The following is a 24,838-nucleotide window of genomic DNA, read 5'->3' as shown; positions in this document are numbered from 1 at the left end:
TACAACATCAAGCGCAACAGGTGTTCCTAAATCGTTGGAAAATGTTAAATGTTACAATTGCTTAAAACTCGGGCATTACGCCATAAAGTGTCCCGAAGCTCAGAAAAAGCTACGCTGTGAAAAATGCTCACGTACGAATCATACAACTGAAAATTATCCGAATAAATTTAAAAATGACGTTCGCGCTATTGATAAATCCTTCGAAGACAAGCCAAGTTTTTCAAACGGTATAGCCAAAGAAATAAAGCTTAATGGATATAAAACAAATGCATTTATCGACCTGGGAAGTACGAGTACCCTTGTGCGCGAAACATTTTGCAAATCGTTAGGCGAAACAATGCCTTGCGCAGTGACTTTAAATGGTTTCGGTGGTGGTAAAGTCCAATGCAATGGTCAAATTAATGCAGTTATCGACAATGCAAAATATATAGTAAATCTACTTATTGTGAATGACGATATAATCAATGAGAATGTTTTCTTGGGAACCGATAGTCTGTGCCGTGATGGTTCACGGCTAATAATCGAAGACGGCCATTGTAAAATCGAAAAAATATTAAAAATTACTAACGAACAAAATCTAAATCCCAATGATTACAATCAACTTCAAAATGTGCTTCGTGAAGTGTTTGCTGAAAATGTTTTGGAGCTTGGTTGTTGCGAATTGGCCACACTCAAAATCGAGTTAAATAGCAGTAGCCCGGTAAATTTAAACCCCTATCGTATACCATTTGCAAAACGTACAATTGTGAACGAAATTATAAAAGACTTGCTTGATAATAACATCATACGTCCTTCCGAATCACGCTCCAGCTATGTTCCAGGCGGTGATGAACAAAGTTATTGCCAAGATGAAACCAGGTGAAGTGCTAGCGTATCTGGATGATGTCATCATTCCCAGCCGTAATGTGGAAGAGAGTTTGCAACGACTTCAGAAATTTCTTGGTATATAATGTGGATTAACTTTGCGACTGGCTAAATGTAAATTTTTCCAAAATGAAATCGAATACCTAGGCCACATTATAAATGAAAATGGTATAACACCAGGAACACGAAAAGTGTCCGCTATCCGAAATTTCCCAGAACCGATAAACATTACCGATTTACGATGATTCCTAGGTCTAACTGGATTTTTTAGGAAATTTGTACCAAATTATTCCCTTATAACTAAGCCCTTGACAACATTGCTACATAAAACTAAAGCAAATCAGTTTTATCGATGTGTTAACTAGCGAGCCAGTCTTAGTGTTATTCGATACAAATGCACGATATGAAGTACACACCGACGCCAGTAGTATTGGTCTTGCTGGTGTATTGCTGCAATCAAACGACAATAAAAACTGGAAACCGGTAATGTATTACAGCAGGTATTGCACCGACGTTGAAAGCCGCTACCATGCATACGAATTAGAATCGCTCGCCGTGGTCGAGGATCTTGAACGTTTCCGTATTTTTGTGTTGGGTAAGCAATCGCTAAAGTTCTTGACAATAAAGAGCTTAAATCTAAAATAGCTCGCTGGTGGTTGAAGCTCTTGGAATAAGATTTTGAAGCCGTACATCGCTATGACAGCTCGCTGGCTCACGTATATGCCTTAAGCCGTTCGCCAGATCAACCAACAGTCGCACCGGCAGGGTTTATTATGAAAGTAAATTCTAATCTAGACGACTGGGTGTACTGTACACCATGCAACTTTAAGATCCTGGATTAAATGAAGTACTTGCTATTTTGAGTGGAGCGACGAAATCGCTGCGTGAATCTGAATTACGAAAGGAATACAAATTGCAAAACAAACGACTTTATCGTAAAGATGGTGAAGGTATTAAATTCGTTGTGCCCAAAGCAGTCAGATGGCGCATTGTCGATCTTTTTCATGATCAAATGGGGCACTTTGGTATCGACAAAACACTTGATCGAATTCGTCAGACGTTTTGGTTTCCGCAGATGCGAAAATATGTGAAAAAGTATATAGCCGCTTGCATAGAATGTTGTTACCGTAAATCTCATTCCGGTAAAATCAAAGGAAGTCTACATTACGACGCTCTTGATAATATCCCATTTAACAAAATCCACATCGATCACCTAGGACCTTTCATACGTAGTAAGAAAGGAAATAGCTACGTTCTTGCAATATCAAATGCATTTGCGAAATATCTAATAATTAAACCCGTGCGAGATACAAAGACTTTTCATGTAATTAACACCTTAAATGAAATGACATCTTATTTCGGGTTACCATCGCAAGTTATAACAGACAGAGGTACCGCCTTTACCTCAAAAACATTCGAATTGTATTGTGAACGTTATTGTATCAGACATACTAAAACAGCTGTGCGTACACCGCGTTCAAACGACCAAGTGGAACGCGCGAATCAAACTATATTGAACTATTTGCGTACCTCGGTCGAAAACGCTAAAGAATGGGACCTAATTCTACGTAACGTGCAATGGACTATAAATTCGCAAAAGAACAGCACATCAGGTTTTAGTCCTAATGAACTTATTTTCGACTTCAATCTTCGAGACATTATTCAAAATCGCTTGTTAGCCACATTACATGAAGATACGGTAAATCACACAGATCACGTAACAATCACCGTAAAACTCACTCAAGCAGCTGACAATATTGAACGTGAAAGAAAAAATGGAAACAACGATTTGATGGAAAACATTCAACTCCACGAATTTTCAAAGAAAATGACTTAGTGGTTATCGCAAACGAACCACCCGCAACAGGCGAATCCCGCAAATTAGTGCCTAAATATCGAGGCCCCTATCGTATCGCCAAAGTCCTGAATAAAGACAGATATCTGATTAAAGATATCCCTGGTATGCAAGTAAAATCACCAAAATTCTGTTCTGTGTTCGAGTCCAGTAAAATCAAGCCTTGGTGCGAAAGTAGTCCCGAGCTTGATAGCGATATCTCCGACACCGACGAAATCGAGGACGATTTTCTTGCAGGATAAGCCGAGCTGTCACGCTTGGCAACCCTATGTACAACAGCGACAACGAGAAGAAGAAGAGAGCAGTCGAACAGCGAGAGTCTACGAGATAACGCGAACGGAAAAACTAGCCAACCTTTAGCCTACAGTCTAAATTTTTATTGAAATATTACTTTATTCTTTTACTCAATAAACCAATTTATATTTGTGGATCAAATACCATCCTAACGATCGGCTATTCGTTTGACAATATATACATACAGTATTGCACTTAGACGCGCTAAGGCAATACAGCTTCCAAAAAAGGAAGAAGCAAAGTTTAGGGTGCGGCTTAGAAAAAAATACGTATATGCACTCATACATACATTGAATCTCACACAGACCCCTTATTTATTAAATACGTATATTCGCGCACAGTATAATACAACATATATAAAAAACTCTCGTCTGTTACCCAAAATTTGCTCTATTTTTTTTTTCTAGCATCAAGCGATCCACACTAATATTACTCCGGTTGGCGTCAGTTTTATTTACATACATACAGATATTTACGCGTTTATTCTTTTCAATTCGCCTTTTTCTCAGCCGCTAGTCGCAGTTCAAACTCAATTCTGTTACTCACTCGTAGATACGTACATATAAAAAGTCGCCGAAATACATATAAACATCTACGTGTATACACATATACATAAGGTCCGCCCCTAGTTTGCACTCGCGCCGTACATAATAAAGCACTGTTACTGTACTTGGACGCGCTAAGACGGTACGGTGGAACAAAAAATAATTGCGCTACAGTGGCACAAACTACGTTATACCCTGAAAGTTAAAACAAATAACTTACTTTTAAATCCAAATAAATTCGGCTCAAGGCTAATTTTAGCTGCTCGGCATTATTTAAATTTCGCTTTCCCAGTTATATCAGAATAATGTTGGTTAATTAACCTAAGCTCCAAGGTTTATGCCCCACACAATGGACAAGAAATCCACCTCGAACTCTGACTCAAGCCTTCAAGGCTTCATTTTTGAAAGCAACAGGCTTGAATATTTTAATTCGAAATGGTCTAGTACCCTTATAAGCGAGCACACTCAAACGCTCTTAAATGTCAAATTACAGCAACTTCACAGGCTGTAGGACGACCTCATAAGCTCATATTGATAGGGATGCAAATTTTCAGAGCCAACATCGATACATTATTATTTCGATGTATCGAAAACACTAACATCGATGCCGAAAAAAATCGTCCTAAAACTATCGATACATCGATATTTTCCGATGTTTCTATTTTTTAATAAGTATGTTACAGGTACGAAGCTGTTAACGTACGCCACCTTCCATAAGGTTTATTAATGGCGAAAACCGCTTTACCTGTAAAACATGCAAATCCTGAAATACCTGGAACTGACTTTATGCTTGTTAAAATTTCAATAAAATCCTATTGTCCATCTAAACTGCTACACTGTTAAAATTTGAATGGGTCGTTTTTTGAATTTAATTAGATTTGCTGTTTACGCGAAGATAATATTTACACTCACCTTAAGTCGTATTGAAATACTGTAACTACGTCATGGAAATCACCTATGTTCAACGTTGCCAATTGCTTTTATTAAGTGCAGGGCTGATATCACCCGTAATACGCTTACCCAAAGGGCTCTGTCCCACAGTCAGTACTATCACGCTATTTGGATCGCGATCCATATTGATGGATTGATGGATCGCGCACGAATGTGTATCATGTAGATCAATATTTATCGCGTCAGTATTTGCATAATTTTTTTGCTGAACGCTTATTATGACGCAAGAAAATATTTCTATTTTGTACGTATAATGTACAGATAATGCATTCCACAATTATTTTAAGATTTGTTCAATTTGTTTTGAAAGATTTTAAGCCCCGATAGTGAAGGCTGAGCCGATGTTTACATTATGAGAGTAAAAGATGTACTGAAGAAATGTATTGATTGCGTTTTGAAAGTGCTACACGTTCAATATTTATTGGCGGTATTGCGATCCGCGATCCAGATTTCAAAATTTTTAGAAATTTTGCGATATGGATCACGATCCATCAATACGGCATACTAAACCGTCAATAAATATCGCGATACTTGGATCATGTCAATAAATACTGACCGTGTGACAGAGCCTAAAGAATATAACATAAAGGTGTGAACGCAATGGCAATTTTGAACCGAAACTTAAGTCGATGTTTAAAACATCGTTAAAATTGACATCGATATATCGTCAATTTTACGTTGTTGAGTAATTTTCAAATATCGGTAAACATCGGTTTTTTGGACGATGTTATCGATGTTTCAGAACCATCGATGCATCGTTTGCATCCCTACATATAGAGCAGTATCCCGCTCTGAGTGCTTCACGGAATTTAGCGGATCCATAAAGCAAAAATATAATAAATGCTCAGAAAGTTACGAGAACTGTATGACGCAAATTATAGACGGCTTACAGCTTCTCGGGGCAAATTCCCAATCACAAATAAACACCATTCGCACCACAAATTCGAACTCCCAAGAAGTATTCCTCAAGCTACCACCGTGCGACACAGAAATTTTCCACGGTGGGTACGAAGACTGGTCGGCGTTCAGAGATGTGTTCACGGCAGTCTACAAAAATTACTACAAACTAACCCCAGCGCAGCCAACTGTACCATTTAAGGCAAAAAACCAGAAGTCAGGCAGGACAAATAATCAAAAAATACGATAATTTTGAACTAGCTTGGGACGCCTTAAAGTCACGGTACGAAAACCGCAGCTCTATTTAATATCCCCCATATGTATATAGAGAAAATGGTGAGCAAATCCAGAAAATTCCATCCACCATCAACAATTGCCTCTCCACCCTAGTAGTAGAAAGACTTAACATAGTAGAAAGACTTAACATATATCCCCACCCTAATTTCACCCCAAGAACGGGGACTCACAGGTTCACATTTATAAATAAAAATAGAACTCAAAATTTCCATGTCGATCTAAATCAGCCGATTTCATGCAAACTCTGCAACTCGAGGCACCCCATGAAGACATGTGTGAAATTTAAAGCACTATCCGTATCTGACCGTTTAAGATTCGTAAAAGAGAACAATTACTCCCATTTAAAGAGTGAGTGTACAAGTAGTTTCACTTGTGTATACTGTCAATGAAGACATGACTCTCTTTTACACTTCCCGCAAAAGACCCAGACCCCTCAACCGAACAACGAGTCAGCTATCGACTCAGACTAATACGGATACTGAAGCGCCCACTTTCTCAAAATATGTAACGCACCCACCCCCAGAGAAAAACGACGTAAATAAAGTGTCTCCTCCCAATGGCGATAGTACCTATCTACTGTGATGGCGAATATCACAATATTTGCGTTCTGGTGGATCAGGGTTCACAAAAAACGTTCGTATCATCCCGGATACAAAAACTCTTGCGCCTGCCTATGACAGATGCATGGTTAGAAATTTCTGGAATGGGTGGAATGGTGGTGCGAAACTGTTTCACCCCGAACAAAATAGATATGGTAATCGGCAGTGATCTAATCGCTCGAATTCTCTTACAAGGGCTACAACAAAGCATAAGCGGTAGTCTCATAGCGCAGAACACGATACTTGGGTCGATTCTGAGTGACCCAACCCAGGAAAGGATTTCAACCTTTACCACCCAGGTAACGGAACCCCATGATGAATCAATTGACGCCCTGCTGACGAAGTTTTGGGAACAGGAGGACCCGTTGAACCCCGTTCAAGTGAAGAGCAGTTCTGCGAGGATCTGTATCAACGCACAACAACCCGGAAGGCAGATGGACGATATATGGTGAACCTACCCATAAAATCCGAATTCCCAGACACCATGGCTCTAGGTCACTCTCGACAAGCAGCGCAGCAGCAGTACATTAGCATCGAAAGGACTCTGGAGAAAAAACCTGACCTCTGCGAAATGTACTCAGAAGTTCTAGAAGAAGTCATCAAAGACGGTAAATACTTCTCCTTTTATTTACCGCACCACGCTGTCGTAAAACCAGACAGCAAAACAACAAAGGTACGCGAAGTCTTTAATGCCTCCAGAATTCTTCCCTTCAAAACTACTTGATGCTCATCATTCTCCGATTGCGCCTCTATACAAGTCCGTTTTTAATGACAAGGAAGATCCGGACTTCCAAAAAATCTTCTTTCGTAGGTCCATAAATAAGCCCTTAGAGAATTTTAGGCTGAAAACTGTCATCTTCGGCGTCAATTGCGCTCCCTATCTTGCAATCCGTACGCTTTATCAGTTAGAGCAGGATTGTTAAGACGAATTGCCGCTCGCCAACAATATTCTCCTGCGTGAAACATACGTGGACGATATTCTCTCAGGCGGGCATAATATACAGTCCACTTCCACTATAAACTTTTTCCCCAAATGAAAGACGCCCTAAAATCTGCAGGCTTCCCACTACGAATAATCACCTCAAATCACCCAAAAATCCTGGAATCAGTCCCAGAAACCGAGGCCTTTGATGTAGGAATTCTCCAGTTTCAAGACACTAGCTCTACAAAAACTCTAGGCATAAAGTGGAACGCACTAACGGACTCCTTCTCCTACACATACGACCCTGTACCCGCTGCTAACTCAAGGGCAAAACGACAAATATTATCGGCGGTAGCGAAACTGTTTGACCCAGCAGGATGGCTAACGCCAATAATGATTTCCGCTAAAATGCTCCTTCAGACATTGTGGTTGGAAGGAGCCGAATGGGACGAGCATGTGCAATCCGGCGCTTTCCACAAATGGAACACTCTGCGCGACAATCTCCGCGCCATTAATAAAATTAGTATTCCCCGCTTGGTGCAATTCTCGCCTAAACAATGGGTACAAGTACATGCGTTCTCAGACGCCTCCGGAAAGGCATATTGTGCTTGCGTCTATCTGCGAGTGCAACATGACGAAGACTCCTTCTCGTCAAATCTGCTCGCAGCAAAAAGTAATAGCCCCTCTGCAAACTGTGAAGGTAGCAGGGAACAACAAATTTACCTTTGAAGAAGTTACCACTCTCCTCATTCGGATTGAAGCGGTGCTATACTCAAGGCCGTTTTCCCCCATGTCTCAGGATCCTACTGATCTGTTCGCTTTGACGCCAAGACACTTCTTGCGTGGTGCCCCACTTCTCTCTCTGCCCGAACCCCGCCCTGACCATCTCTCTTTAGTAAACAAATGGCAAAAATTTAAGGTTATTCATCAGCAATTTAGCACGCGCTGAAAAAATTAATATTTTAAGGAACTCCATAAAAGGCACAAGTGGAAGCGCCAAGAACCCAACCTTCAGGAGGGAGACCTCGTTGTCGCCAAAGAGGACCTTCTTCCTCCAAACGAGTGGAGACTAGGGCGCGTTGTGAAACTTCACCCCGGTCATGAACACAATGTTCGCATAGTTGATATTTACAACAACAATTACTCTAAATATTGCAAAGTTGTGTTTACTGCCCCCTCTGTAGTAACTCTCTTTACATACTTCATGCCTCATTAAACACTACTACCCCACACCTACACCTCCCAATAGCTGACGGAACTAATTCCGTCTTCGATGTTTTCTTCTTTCCACAGATGTCCATGAATACGATGGAGCTCAGCCAGTGCCGCCTCTGCTGCCGCCATCATCCGTTGCGTTTTTGCCGCGTATTTCAAGCAATGAGACCTGATGAGCGGTACGAGTCTGCGCGTATACAAGTTATCACGGGAAGCACAGTCAGGTTTTCCATTACCTGAAATTGTTGCGCGTGGCCTGACTCAGCAGGATCGGCACAACAAGTAGCGCAGACAGTCGAAAGAAAGTAAGCAAGTTTAAAGTTACATTCAAAAGTTGCCAGTGCCCTTAGTCAGCGCTTCTGTGTTCTCACGCTTGCTGTTACAAGACACCACAACTGCTATTCAACGGCTGCGTCGGCAGCGACAGCGTTTTGATAGCTTGAGAGTAGCTTAGTAATAATAACTTTTTGTGTTCAGTAATTAGTATTGTCTTTGGTCACTGGCGCAGACCTGGGTCGGTCATAATAAACTGTTAAAATATAAAAGGATTTATTTTATGTAACAAAGGAACAAATTTTCTATCGTACATAAGCATTGCGTCAATTGCTAGGCGACGTCGCATTCAGCCGGTTCCTGTAGCTCAGCCGACAGCTGTCACAGGTGCGGGAAGGCCCATCACACAATGCTGCATCGTCCAACATCATCGCCTCCGGAAAGCACTCGCCGTACTGACTCGCATGCACAAGTTCGCCATGGACGATCGACTCTAGCCAGCCGTGTGATTAAACTAGCCGCAAAGCAAGCTCACAGCGGCAATACCCAAAGCCCAAACGAAGGGCTAGTGCAACTACAGTAAATCACGAGAAGACGAAGTGACGTCAACTGTCAACTGAGAGCAGAAGGAGAATAGCTAATTAAATATTGCAGACCGGAAATTGCAGCTACCAGAAAAAACGAAAAACCATGAAATTAATGTAAGTTGGGAGACTCAGTTTTCTGTTTGAATTAATAAATTTTTAAGTGAATATTTAAATTACAACAAATTGATTTTCTGAGTGAATATTTAAAGTAAGGCAAGTGCTTTTTAAATGAATATTTAGGACAAAATTTTCGAAGTAAAATTTTTGAATAAAAACGAGCAAATTTTTTAGTGGATATTTAAATTGATAAAAATTATTTATTTGTTGCCCGGTATATGAACGGCCCGACGGTAGACCTAACTGACCTAATTTCTAACTTCGAAAGTATTGACCTAACAGAACAAATGGAAATTAAAATGAACGAAGCACAGCTCAAGAAAGTAGTAAACACGGCCGTCTTCGCCGCGTTAGGAATGCAGAGACGAGAGTTTGAGGATAAACTTAAGGTCATGCAAGACCAAATAGTGTATTTATCTCAAAAGCCAATAGTAACGAAATATGAAAAAATTAGGATTATATCAGGCCGAACCTGCGAGGAATCGCTGGACGTGTTAAAAACATTGCCCGAATTTTCAGGACAACCCGACTATTATGTGTCCTGGCGTGAGGCGGCACATAACGCATACAAAATTTTCAAAGGCTTCGATGGTAGCTCATGGCACTATCAAGCCGTTATCATTATACGGAAAAAAATCCGCGGTACTGCCGATGCGCTCTTGTCATCGTTTAGCAGAGTCCTAAATTTTGACGCCATTATAGCGCGTCTGGACTTCACGTACTCCGATAAGCGACCGATATATTTAGTGGAGCAAGAGTTATCCACATTAAGGCAGGGCTCTTCCAGTGTCCTGGAATTTTGCGACGAGGTCGAGAAAAACTGTCCTTACTTGCCAATAAAACAAAAATGTCCCACGAAGCGAACATTGCAGATGCAATTAATAAAAAATATCGGGAAAATGCTCTTAGGGTGTTTATTTCTGGGCTCAGGAGGCTACTGATCTGCCGTCCGCGTTGGCACTCGCTCAGGAGGTCGATGCAAATCACGTATGGTATATTTTCGCGGCCAGTTTCCCAAATAGGTGGACCGACGTCACAAAAAAATCAGAAAACAGCCAAAGGGGTAACAGGGACAACAATAGTCAGAACACGTACAATAGGGCAAACCCTGATAACCAAAAAAATCCTCATTTCGTGACGCAATATAGGAGTAATCGCCAAACAAATTCTAGTCAGCATCGGTAGGGGGAAAATCGGGCCTCACAGCCTCAGCAGCAACCGATGGATGTAGAGCCCTCGTCATCTCGCCTACGGCAAATTACAAATTCTGCAGGAAATGAACAATTTCAGAAGCGCCAGGCGTCCTCCGACCGACGTACGTGACCCAAACTCCAAAGAGTGAATCATTTGAGCCAAACTCACGATAAAGAGTCTTGCTCAGAGTCATATGAAGATTTGTCTGAGCCAATTGTTGAGGACCTAGAAGCAGAGGAAGTGAATTTTTTAGGGGAAGATCTCTCCTGCCCTGGATTTCTTGTCGACACGGGAGCCTCCAAGAATTACATCTGACCTCTAGAGGGCCTAAAGGGGGTTAAGCCTGTCGATAAAAAATTTACAGTGAAATTCATACATGGATTCACAAATATTATAAACAAATGCAAGGTGCACTTATTTGGAGTTGTAACAGAGTTCTTCATTTTGCCAGATCTAACTCTGTTTGATGGGATCGTAGGCCTAGACCTACTTAATAAGGTTCACGCGAATATCAATTTAAAAAAAGACATTATAGAATACGACTCTGGTAAGGAAAAAATTCAAATGGTGGTGAAATAAGAGACCTCCTGCAAAATGGCACTATACGACGTTCACGATCACCCTATAACAATCCCATTTGGGTAGTGGACAAAAAAGGCCTCGATGAAAACGGGATAAAAAAGAAAAGATTAGTAATTGACTTCCGTAAACTGAACGGAAAAACAATAGAGGACTCATACCCCATCCCAAATGTAGGGGTAATACTATCAAACTTGGGCAAGGCCCAACTTTTTACAGCCCTGGAGTTTTCAGTGTGTAATGGCAAGTACGAATTCTGCCGTCTTCCCTTTGGTCTGAAGAATGCTCCGGGTATTTTTCAGAGGGCGATTTACGACGTCCTTAGGGAACATATTGGCAGATACTGTTTTGTTTAAATTGACGATGTAATAATTTTCTCACAAGACAAGGAAGCCCATTTGAAACATGGAGAGGTTGTTCTGAAATGCTTGCTTGAAACAAACATGAGGGTCTCAGTAGAAAAAGCTAAATTTTTCAAGACAGAACTCGAGTACCTTGGCTTTCAAATTTCGAAAGGAGGAATAAAAACCAGCCCTCAAAAAATCGAAGCAATTCAAAATTTCCCGCAACCAACAACATTAAGGGACGTTCGGTCTTTTTTAGGAATGACAGGTTACTATATATGCTTCATCCGCGACTATGCAAAAATTGCAAAACCTCCAACCAATATCCTAAGAGGCGAATTTGGAAAGGTATCTGCCTCTCAATCAAAGAAAATTAAAATTTTATTCGACAAAGACCAAACTAACGCATTTATTAAATTAAGGAATATACTTGCGTCAGAAGATGTCATGCTAGCCTATCCAGACTTTCGACCTAACTACTGACGTTTCTTCACACGCCCTTGGCGCGGTTCTCTCTCAGGAAGGGAGACCTATTACGATGATTTCAAGGACACTCGATAAAAAAGAGGAGCATTCTGCCACGAATGATCGGGACTCTTGGCCATTGTATAGGCTCTTAAAACGCTTACACATTATTTGTATGGTGTTAGGGAGTTGAACATTTATACCGATCATCAACCCCTAACCTTTGCGGTACCTGATCGCAACCCAAACCCAAAAATAAAAAGGTGGAAGGCTTTTATCGAAGCATATAATGCAAAACTTCACTATAAGCCAGGGAAAGACAATTTAGTAGCCGATGCTTTATCACGCCAATTTATAAATTCCTTAGGCCCTGAACATGAATCAGATGCCGCCACTATTCACAGCGAGCAATCGCTCACCTATACGGTGGAAACAGTCTCTAAACCAGTAAACGTCTATAGGAATCAATTAATTTTGGAATCACGCCAACACCCGTTCAAGAGAACATTTGTCATTTTCGGAAACAAATTACGTCACTTTCTTACATTTCCTGATAGCGAAACTTTGTTCAAAATGCTACTAGAAGTAGTAAAATCTGACGTAGTCAATGGTATTCATTGCGAGCTACCTTTGCTAGCACAGATTCAGCATTGGCTGGTAAACACGTTCCCAAACACCACATTCCGCCACATAAATAAATTTGTTACAGACATTTTTGATCCTAACGAACTAATGGAAATAATTGCACAGGGCATAATAGAGCTCATCGTGCTTCCCAGGAAAATGTCAAGCAAATACTGCATGACTATTTTTTTCCAAGAATGGAGAAAAAAGCTAGGGAAGTAGCAGCAAATTGTAAAATCTGTGTAAAGGCTAAATACGTTAGGCACCCAGTGAAGCATCCCATAGGAAAAACACCTGTTCCCATATTTCCCGGGGAAATCCTTCATGTCGAAATTTTTTCGACCAATGCTACCTACTTCCTTACTTGCGTGGGCAAGCTGTCAAAATTTGCGGTAGTGCAACCCATTCCCTCACGAACCATAATCGATATTAAACCACGCGTTTTGCAAATGGTCAACCTGTTCACAGGAACTAGAACTATTTTCTGCGATAATGAAAAATCGCTTAATTCAAATACAATAAAATCTTGTGTCAGAGATCTCTTTAACATCGAAATCGTAAATTCTCCGCCCCTGCATAGTACTTCTAATGGGTAGGTTGAGAGATTTCACAGCACCATAGAAGAAATTGCTAGGTGTCTGAAACTGGAAAAAGGAATTGAGGACACTACGGACCTAATTTTACTTGCCACAATTGAATATACTGTAACAGGCGAGAAACCTTAAGATATCTTCCATTCGTGGGTAGGTGGGACCGGAGCCAAGAAAAAAGTAGAAAAAGCGCAGGAAGCAACACTAAAAACCCATAACAAAAACAGAATAGCAAGAACATTTGCGGTGGAAGAAATGGTGCATATTAAGTCAAATAAACGTCTAGGAAATAACCTCACTCCCTTGCATGTAGAAGGCATAGTTCAGGAGGACCTGGGTTCCACGGTCAGGATTAGCGGTAGGATAGTTCACAAGGATAATCTTCGTTAGCTAAAGCAAGAGAACAATTTTTAACTGTAAGTCCTAAATATATTTTCCTTTACATCTGTCTTTCTTTCTCTTTTTCCTTTTTCTCCCTTTTTATTTTCCTTTCTTTAGCACTCTGACCCTTAAGCTTTTCATGACCTCGCCTTCGACAGACGGCAAAATTGTGGACTACTCACACTCAGACTACTTACCGATTGCAGACGGCGATGTAGTTTTAGGGAACTCATATGGTTACATTAGACATACGACAATCCTGTCGGCCTACGCAGAATTGACCATTGACACCCGCTCTGCACTACGAGTGTACCCACATAGTCACATGACGAAACTGATGATGGCGGACTTGGAACGAATCGAAAAGCTTCTCCGAACAGTAATTGGACCAACAAGACACCAACGTAGCCTGAACTTCTTGGGAACTGCTCTCAAGGTCGTAGCAGGCACGCCGGACTTCGACGACTTTCAAAAGGTGGCGATAGAACTTGATAAAGTTAGGGAAAATAACAATCAGCAGGTAGAAATAAACTCAAAATTTCAGGAACAAGTTACCGATTTAACTAATACGGTAAATGAAATTTTAAAGGCAGAAAAACGGGAACAAATAGATACCGGGAACCTTTATGAAATTCTTTCGGCCAGAAATAGGGCTGTGATTACAGACCTAGATAATATTATGATATCAATCGCTCTAGCACAACTAGGTTTACTAAATCCAATTATTTTTGATAACGCTGAAATTGATTCAAGCCTGAAGACCGAGTCTCTCCACAATTTAACTGTAACTGATTTACTGTTAGTTTCTAGGTTTTAAGTTTACCATGACAATAACCTCCTTCATTTCTTAGTTAAGTATCCTGGACCTAAGATTATTTGTAAAAGAAAAATTATTTTACCTATAGCGCACAACAACAAAATGCTATCACAACGAAACTACGCTGTAGCAGTTTGTGGTAAAGACATATATTCCTTAGACGACTGTGCAGGAACAGCTATGAAATTTTGCAGAAAATCGAACATCTCGACTTGCGCTCAACAATTAATAGCCAGCACCACAGCAAATTGCACAACCACATTTGGCGAACTAGATCCTGTTCAAGAGGTTGATAATGGCATGGTCGTTATAAACGATCGCACCGCCACAGTAATATCTAATAATGAAACTATATCGCTGAAAAGGGGTACTTACCTGGTGACGTTTTTAGACAAGGCTAGCGTGAATGAAACGACCTTTGTCAATCGAAATGCCCTTCAGATAAAAGTAGCAGAGATCCCACTCAGATAAACATAACCGGACACGATGACATAATGAGCCTACCTTACTTGCGACATCGGGCACTAGAAAACCGCCAGCTGATGGAGCAACTAAATGATGGTTATAAGACAGGATTGACAGCAACATCACTAATCATACTGGCCATCATCGGCGTGCTGCTTCTCATGATTACTTTCCCTAGAAAGCAAAATATACAAGCTCCAATAGTAAGAGTAGTAGAAAACATCACGCAAGCGTCAACTAGAAGGTCCGAGGACGTCCCTCGCTTAGGAGGGGAAGAGTTATCACGGGAAGCACAGTCAGGTTTGCCATTACCTGAAATTTTTGCGCGTGGCCTGACTCAGCAGGATCGTCACAACAAATAGCGCAGACAGTCGAAAGAATGTAAGCAAGTTTAAAGTTACATTCAAAAGTTGCCAGTGCCCTTAGTCAGCGCTTCTGTGTTCTCACGCTTGCTGTTACAAGACACCACAACTGCTATTCAACGGCTGCTTCGGCAGCGACAGCGTTTTGATAGCTTGAGAGTAGCTTAGTAATAATAACTTTTTGTATTCAGTAATTAGTATTGTCTTTGGTACTCACCTGCGCAGACCTGGGTCAGTCATAATAAACTGCTAGAATGTAAAAGGATTTATTTTATTTAACAAAGGAACAAATTTTCTATCTTACATAAGTACTGCGTCAATTGCTTGGCGACGTCGCATTCAACCGGTTCCTGCAGCTCAGCCGACAGCTGTCACAGGTGCGGGAGGGCGCATCACACAATGCTGCATCGTCCAACATCATCGCCTCCGGAAAGCACTCGCCGTACTGACTCGCATGCACAAGTTCGCCGTGGACGATCGACTCTAGCCAGCCGTGTGATTAAACTAGCCGCAAAGCAAGCTCACAGCGGCAATACTGCGGCCCAACGGCGCATCTGAGATTTATTCAACCGGGCGGTGCTGACCCTCGAGAAGTTGCAAGAGTTGTTCAACCTGGCACCGGAGCAGGCGGACCGGCATGTTGCGGACATGAGTCCCAACTTAATCGAATTCGAGTAGGAACTTTGTAAATTATTCAATTAATGTTTTTTCTATAATTCGCGTGCTGCTGGCAGCGCCACTTACTGTAAACCATGTGAATTAGTCATGTGAAATGGGTTTCATGTTGTAATTGTAAGCGGGGCCACGGTGTGACTTGTTCCTGCAAACAAATTGCTAAAATTATTAACGTTTTACACGCCGTCGCAGTCCCATCGCATCGGTTTGCATGTTTTCCATAGAACACCACTCGGGCGAACTTTGTCACTCTCTTAACTACATCGCTATTAAATATCGTTTTGAAAGTTGATTCAAGTCAATAAAAACATTCCTGAATTCGTTACCATAATTAAAATTCCCCGTCTTTTCATTTCAACGGAAAATAGATTCTCTGGCGCACCCTGCGCTCTCTTTTGCTACCCCAAAAACAACAATGATGTATCTTAAATATGTAAATCTTATTTATTTAAATATGAATACACATTTTAAAATGAGTTCAGGAAAGAAGCTTTGATAATCTAGCCCCCAAAAGCCTGCTTCTATCCTGAATGATGGTTGCACCAGCTTCCAAAAATAAGCACCCGCTTGCCACTGGTCGTTCGGCATAATAGGAACGGAGTGAATAAACGATGTCGATGTTTTTCACTTTTCTAGTCGATGTATCGACGATGTATCGTCCAGCGAAACATCGATGTTAACATCAATATTTTTGGACGAAACATTGATGGTATGAAAACATGGATGCATCGCTTGCATTCCTAAGCGACATAGTTCACCCAATCAATAGATTAATAATAATAGATTGGCGCTTACACATATGTTAGTGTTTGGCCGAGCTTATTCTCCGATTTCTGGCGTGCGCCTTGATGAGACCTTTTTTCTACATTTTTTTGCGATGTTGATGCAATCAAACGTAATTATTTCCCACTACGATTCAAAGTTGCCGATCACGTTAGCTGTGTAGGCTAGCCCAAACGTGGTAGGTGCGGTCCTTAGCCACATATTTGAAGATGACACTTAAAGACTGATTCAGTTCGCGTCATGGACTTTAAGCAAAGTACAACAACGCTATTCGCAGCTCGGAATACGGAAGTTTTACCAATGCCTATATGGAAAACAATTTACGCTCGTTTCATATAATCGGGCTATATTACATATATTTGCACCTGGCAGAGGCATTTCGATAAATTCAGCAACTCGTATGCAGCATTACGCGAGCTACGAACAGTTTTACTACAAAATCAAATGCAAGCGTTCGAAGGAGAATGAGAAGGCAGATGCTCTTTCGCGGTTCCCAAATGCAGCTACATACAAACAGGAGGTAGTTTACGTGGTTGAAGAAGAGTTGTTCGAAAATTTGCCGGTAACGGTAGCGGAACTTCAGCCTGAAACGAAAGCGGACGATGACAGGAAGTGCGAGACAAAAGATCGATTTGGTATCGAACAACACGAATCTACTTAACATAACGATTGTATACTGAGGGGAGTGTACGTATAATAATATAATAGACTGGCGCTTACACACATGTTAGTGTTTGGCCGAGCTTCTCCCACAGTTTGTGGCGCGCGCCTTGATGTTGTCACACAAAGGGGAGGGACCTGCAATTTTACGCCGGCTCCGAACGGCGATTGTATTTTTATGTGAAACTTTTTTGTTTTTTATTTATTTTTTGTTGGCTTGAACCGGGCTTGAGCCCAGGTCCTGCGGAGTGGTAGCGCGTACTGCTAACCACTGCAGCAAAGCGGCCGCCACACAGTGTGCGTATACATTCCAAATAATCTACGACAGAGAGTACTGGACGAATTGCACACGGCTCATTTCGGTGTGGTCAGAATGAAATGTTTGGCCAGTGTCTACGTATGGTGGTACAAAATGCATAAGAACATCGAGAATGTGGTGCAAAAGTCACCAGACCAGACCCTAAAAGAACAATGCCAGTACACAGTTGGAAAACACCCGGAAAAGTTTTTGAACGAGTACACATAGATTATGCCGGTCCGGTATGGGTAAATATTTGTTTATTTTAATTTTGTTTATACCCTAACCATCCTTGGGATGTGTGCGGCAAGTGTGTGAAATTAAAAAAAAAAACGGCCGTTCTTGAGCTTTGCGAACACAAAACAGGCTTTCAAAATATATATGTATTATAGATAGATAGATATTTAACAAAACAAAACAAAACAAAATTCAACAAAATTCAACTTTGTAAAAGCCAAAAAAATTTGCCTTTACCGCACTTGCTAATTTATCAACTTACGAAAACAATGTGCCGAATTCCCATGAACACCAACAAATAGACATACATATCAGAGGGCTGCATGAATGCATTCAAAACGGCTTATGAATTATTCATATACAAAACGAATGAATGATTTTGGCTTCAAATTTTTTTGATTTTGAGTGAATAACTGATCGATATTTGTGTCGGCATTACAATATTCAAACAAAGTGTAAATAAATTTAATTGAAATAAATGACAATTTTTTATATGAATATCCAAAAATATTTTTTCTATGCACATATGTACAAACTAGAGGGCTGCATGAATTCATTCAAACTTCTAGCCAAACAGAGTACAGTAGATTTGAATATTTTATTTCACATACAAAACACTCAGCGTTTGGAATTTTGTAAGTTATGAATATACATTTTGTTTTATATTTTCTACCTTCAAATGGAAGAATGTGAATGAATGAATAGAAAACATTCAAATCATTCAAACTCATTTCGGTAAAAGTTTTCTCTACAAACAAGTTTTTTCGTATATAAAAGGAGCACAGCAATACATACAAACATACATATGTATGTTTGCACATATGTGCATAGAAAAAATATTTTTGGATATTCATACAAAAAATTGACATTTATTTCAATTTAATTTATTTTCACTTTGTTTGAATATTGTAATGTCGACACAAATATCAGAACAGCTATTCACTCAAATTCAAAAAAATTTGAAGCCAAAATCATTCATTCGTTTTGTATATGAATAATTCATAAGCCGTTTTGAATGCATTCATGCAGCCCTCTAGTACAAACATACATATGTATGTATTGCTGCGCTCCTTGTTTGTAGAAAAAAACTTTTACCGAAATGAGTTTGGATGATTTGAATGTTTTCTATTCATTCATTCCCATTATTCCATTTGAAGGTAGAAAATATAAACAAAATGTATATTCATAACTTACAAAATTCCAAACGCTGAGTGTTTTGTATGTGCAGTAAAATATTCAAATCTACTGTACTGTTTGGCTAGAAGTTTGAATGAATGCATGCAGCCCTCTAATATATATCGACGGTCCTCTGCAATAACGACACAACTAAAAATTCCATGTTTTTGAGTTATATGTATAGCGGATTAGGTTTAGAAACATATATGTATACTGCTAGTACAATACGATCGCAATGAGTTTTCAATTCGAAATCAAAGAAAGAAAGCCTGTGAAAACTTTTGTGATTGTAGAAGTATACGTTTATACCCAACGGGGCCAGAAGCGCTCAATTAGTTCTATTGGAGCGCTCTATATTCAGTAGTAAGCGCTCCCTTCCTAAATNAAAATTTTGGAAAATGGGAGTGGCACCGCCCACTTATGATCACATATAAATATACNAGCGCTCCCTTGCTGCGCCCAAAGAAGCCCTTGGTGAGCGCTTCAACTAAAGCATTTAAAAAGCGATGCATGCAAATTTAAATTTTTATATTATATTTTTGTTTTAATAAACAATGGCGTTTTTAATGGTTTTATTAAGTGTACTTATAAACATGTTGTTTTTTTCTTTTCTATGTGGTATATATACGAAAATACATACATACATACATACATGTTTGCACATAAATTAACTTTTTTTTAAAAGAAAATATTTTTTGTTACTACTTAAGATGATATTTATCTCTGAGCATTGTTGGAAATTTAAAAATTTATTTTTTACTTTGCTTTTGTACTGCTCCTTTGGGTAGGAGCAGCCCCGTTGGGTATTTGTAAAGTACTACATAGAATGAAGTGCCATATAGTAACAGGGGCAGTTCAGGGAATGCAACAAATAAACATAAGTTGCGTTCCAGGTGTTCACGATATTCACGATTTGCAGGTTTTTTTTTGCAGGAAAGCGTTCCAGGTGCCAAAAAAACTGTAGGTCAAACCACTTTTGTGAGAGTAACTTGCTCTCTCTCTCCCAGTCAGAAGGTGCAGGTTTTAGTCCGAAGTGTTTCTTCCTGCAAGTTCATGAAAAGTGTCAAACGATAGGCAGGGTTGCATTTGTAAACAAAAACAGAACCGTAAGCGCCACGGAGGCTATTAAATAAATACGTCAAGCATTTCATATGTGTGAGGTTGCCTCGTGTCTTGCACGCAAACGTTCAAATAAACTCGTCTACGGTTGTCAGACGTACTGATTTTATCAGTACAGTTCTGATTTTTCAACTCTTGTACTGATTTTATTCATTTCTTCAATCAGTACGCGAATGTCCTGATTTTTCAAAATTTGTACTGATTTGTACTGAATTTTCAACTCAAACAAAATACATTAGGATTTTCTTAAGGTTTTTACATAACGTTGGAATTTGCTTAAACTGCACTGTAAAAAGTAAGAAGAAAATAATTTAATTATAGTTGACATGTTTTAAATAATATTTGATATGTCCAAGAAAATAATACAACAAAAAGATCAATCGTTTTATGGGCACATCGCCGTGTCGTTACGTACCAGTTGCGATAATATGATGGAGCTTAAATTATTTAAAAATAAGAATAACATTTTTTGTCGAGCGTTGTTAATTATCTCGAAAATATTTTTCAGTTTAATAACTGCAAATTTTAATATTCGAATGGCTTTTGCCTATAACCGGCAATTCTTTTTTCAAAAATTTACTGGCGTTGTAAAAGAGCTTTGCACACAAGACATAGAGTTAGGTATTCTTTTTAGCGTATTATTAGTTTTTCAGAGTTTTTGCGAAGTTGAAAACAATAATTTAAGCCATGAGAAAATATACATAGATGCATTCCTTAGATAGTGGTACGTTTCCACAGTTTGAAAAAAAAAAAATGTAATCTCGTTTTGTCAATACAACACTCAAACGAAACAACCGAGAGGATAAAATTTGCTTCCTGACGCAAATAGAGAAACCGGCTTCTAATTAAAATTTTTTAAAGTGAACTTCAAATTAAAAGTAATTTTAAAATGAAATGTATAGAATTCTTTGACTATTTAAACACTGAAGATTGAACCATCTCATTATTGCTATTCAAATATGTCATAAATATAAAATGATTTATGGCTTCTGTGTACAATGAGGTGTCCACTAGCGTGCGCCGAAAATCCGATTTTTGTTAGAATTTTGATTGGTAATAGCAAAAATATGATTCATTATGCTTTAAGAAAAATTTGTGTGAAATTTGAAATTTTTTGGTCAATATCCTAGGCTCGCCCAAGTCCATCAAAGTTCAATATGCTCAAAAAATAAAAATTAATTAATTAATACATTTTTTACTAAAATTGCAATAATCTTCGAAAGTATTAGTCCTACATAATTTGGTATATGGACCTTTTTTGTAGAGAATCGAAGTTAGCTAAGAAAAAAATTTTTTTAGTACCTGATCTTTGGTGGACTTGGGCGAGCCTAGGATATTGACCAAAAATTTTCACATTTCACACAGATAGTTTTTAGAGCATAATTAACTATATTTTTGCTATTACCAATCGAAATTCTAAAAAAACGGATTTTCGGCCACGCTAGTACACTCCTGTTAAAATGAATAACACTTTTATTTCTTATGAACTATATTTCATTTATACCACAATATTGTTAAAAACAAGTACTCTGGCATTTTAAAGCATTATCTGTTACTTACATTCATAATTTTGGTTTATAAAAAATTGTACTGAAAAGTACTGATTTTTTTTAGCATGAAAAAGTCAAATGTACTGATTTCGTACATAAAAAATCTGGCAACCCTAAACTCGTCAATTCAACAAACAATTTTTTTTTTTCTTATCCGCTCACTTGCTCACCACGATGATCAGAAGGCAAGTACGCTTGTTTTTGTCAAGCATACATCGAGACGGGTAATAAATATATTTCATCGTCTCCATTGCGCTTTACTTTAAAAAAAAAAAATGGAAGTAGTTGCAGGAAAAAAGTCATAGTTGCCAACTTCGTGCTTAAAGCACTAGATTTAGAGCTTTTTGAAAATTAAAAGCCAAAAAAACTATGTAGTGCCTAGTGCCTTTTTTAGTGCTTTTTTTCTGAACTAAAATTCCTGAGATAGGTAAAACCTGAAATATTTAAAGCTGTGGCAGCACTGAATTTACAAGAATCTACAAATTTAATTGTACTAAAATATAACCATGATTGATAAAAAGCTGAAGTTACAAACCCATCTTGTTGAATTCTATTCGCGTAAGTTAAGTATTTCTTTTTTTCTTTTCTTATTATTTGTACAAATTTTGATTTTTTTACCACCTGAATAAAAAACATCGTTTCTTGGTGCTGAATCCCAATCTGGCCGCACAATTGCTTAGTAGAGCTGGGATACTATCGATAGTAATATCGATAGTTGAAAACTGTCGCCACTATCGATAGTTTTTGAAAGCTATCGATGTCGGTTTTAGCGAAACTTCTGTTTTAACACCTCTTAACAATTCATAAATTTTTTTTTAAAGAAAATCACAATACAGTCGGCAAAAAAAAAATTTTAGTTATTGGAATTTTTAGCAACTATAAGCTTACACTGAGTTATAGTAAAATTTAATAAGCTAAAAAACCGCTTACATAAAATTTTTAGAGAAATTCGAATTAAAAAGCTTGAAATTTTAATGATTTTGTAGTTTTTTATGTTTTGTAGAATTTTTATAAAAAATTAGTTAACACTAAACGAAACAAAAAATAGTCAAAACTGCTAAAATATTGCGGTGCTATTATTTTGACCAGTACTTTATTCATTTTCGTAAAATATGGTAAAATGTTGATAATTTCCTTTATCCGGATTTTGATATGCGTCTCCGTATTTGATCTCAGTTGAACTTTTATAAGTATGAGTTGTCAATTTAAACGAATATCTTTTGTTTTGTTTGTTTTGTAGTATTAGAAATGTATTATTATAGCCAATTTCACTTCTTTGCACTTCAAAAGGGACAAACATATGTATATATAATTCAGACGCATAAATTAATAAGTTTATTTTATTATTATAAGTTCTTTTTAATGCACTCAAATTTAAACACTCTTTAATTTACAAAGTAATTTATAAATTTATTAATTATTTAATTGTCAAGCAATTTAGCATTTCAATTCAACACCTCTCACGGCGATAGTGCTATCGATGCTATCGATGTTTTCAACTATCGTTTCGAAAACTATCGATAGTATCCCAGCTCTATTGCTTAGCACTAGAATTTTGAGATATGGTAACCTCAAAGTGCCAAAAACACGGTTTTTGGCGATATTTGAGGTTATATAATGAGAACATTAAATTTTTTGCTCATTTCTACTTATTATGGCATCATTTTCATTTGTTGCGATCCGATTTTTCTTTCTCGAGATATACCAGTTTTAATGCGCAGTACTTCGATATTACGTCGTAAGTATGAGTCATCATAGCATGTGTAGAGGCTATTCAATCGTTATGAGCGAAAAATTGTGTGTATTGATTTATGTATGCTAATTTTTTGCTTTTGTTAAAAACAAACTGTTATGAAAAAAGCATCTTTTGATTCGAAATAATTTGGTGCTTTTAGTGTGATCAAACGCTTTTTTTCCAAGTTTTTGGTGCTTTTTGAAAATCAAAAGTTGGCAACACTGGGAAAAGTGGTTTTTCGCGTTCGAGGTGACTTTTATTGTTTCGCTCCCGCTCCTCTCTTTCAAGAGACTTATTTTGTTATTTGACAGTCTTACAACTTTTACACGTTATCTGGAACGCAATTATATATTTGACATTCTCATGTTTCCTACAAGCCGCAATGCATATCTGCCCCTAGCCGCGAAAATAAAATAAGCGAACCTTTTTCAAAATCAAATTTTGATGCATAAATGCTNATAAGTGTGTAAAGTATTATTATTATTATTATTATTATGATTTATTAACAAAATTAAATAAATTAACCTGCTAATACAATTAATGAGCATTAGCTGCCAGGGCTATCAGCGCTACTAAATTATATATGCGTATATGATATGTACATGTATGTGTGTGTTAGCAATAAATGTAAAGTGAAAATTTGAACTATGAGCTTAAATTGGTTCTTGAATGGCACTGATAAAGTTGTTCATTGAACATATGTTATCCTTGGTGGGAAGTTTAAGGAGCTCTGTCCAGTCATTGATAAGGTGCCTCGTTCTAGCTTCTTCTAGTGCCGCGCATTCAGAAAAAATATGATTTAAGGTCAAAGCATTTTGGCAGTGTGGGCAGAGAGGTGCTGGATCACCTGATAAGAGGTGTTGATGGGTGCACCTGGTATGTCCAAGGCGAACTTTAGAAATTTTTACTATGTGGGNTTTGGCAGTGTGGGCAGAGAGGTGCTGGATCACCTGATAAGAGGTGTTGATGGGTGCACCTGGTATGTCCAAGGCGAAGTCTTGAAAATTTTACTATGTGGCCTTTCCAAATATTAGTCGGGTAGGATGGCGTGCAGAGGTTTCGGTTAATAGTTGTGTAGTGGTGGTGGCTGTAGCTATGCCATTCGTGGACGCTTTTGTTGTGCAGATGTTGTAAAATATAACGTCGCGTATCAGCTTTCTCCGCTGTGTTGTCTAAAATTACAGGGGCCGTACATGCTGATTTTGCTGCTCTGTCCGCTGCCTCGTTGGCCTGAATACCAATGTGCCCTGGAATCCGAAGTAAGCGAATTTTGTTCTCATTTTGTATGAGCATATCTCTGATCACGTTAACTGTCGTGGCGCTCGGAGATGGGTTTAAAATTGCTCTGAGGACAGACAGGCTGTCCGT

The 24,838-nt window shown here is 38.7% G+C and overlaps 1 protein-coding gene across 2 annotated transcripts in view; it reads left to right on the top strand.

Annotated features, from left to right (window-relative positions):
• Sf3a1 (splicing factor 3a subunit 1) overlaps nt 1-15,252 on the top strand; it is a 125,684-nt gene extending 110,432 nt beyond the window's left edge. The window contains exons 10-11 of one of the 2 annotated variants that reach the window (XR_001847403.1): nt 8,518-9,413; nt 14,499-15,252. Coding sequence is in view for 1 of the 2 variants with exons in the window: in XM_017614861.1 (XP_017470350.1) it covers nt 8,518-8,679 (162 nt within the window). In the remaining variant the exon portion in view is untranslated. Of the gene's footprint in view, nt 1-8,517; nt 9,414-14,498 lie in introns of those variants that run through there. The other variant, XM_017614861.1, reaches the window with a different exon arrangement.
• Nucleotides 15,253-24,838: the final 9,586 nt, after the last annotated feature.

This window comes from Rhagoletis zephyria, unplaced genomic scaffold (genome assembly GCF_001687245.7).
Source record: "Rhagoletis zephyria isolate East Lansing unplaced genomic scaffold, Rhagoletis_zephyria_1.1 Rzeph_scaffold_00913, whole genome shotgun sequence".
In the NCBI taxonomy this organism is placed as follows: domain Eukaryota; kingdom Metazoa; phylum Arthropoda; class Insecta; order Diptera; family Tephritidae; genus Rhagoletis; species Rhagoletis zephyria.
The sequence above is the reverse complement of the archived record's forward strand: the minus strand, read 5'-3'. Positions and strand labels throughout refer to the sequence as shown.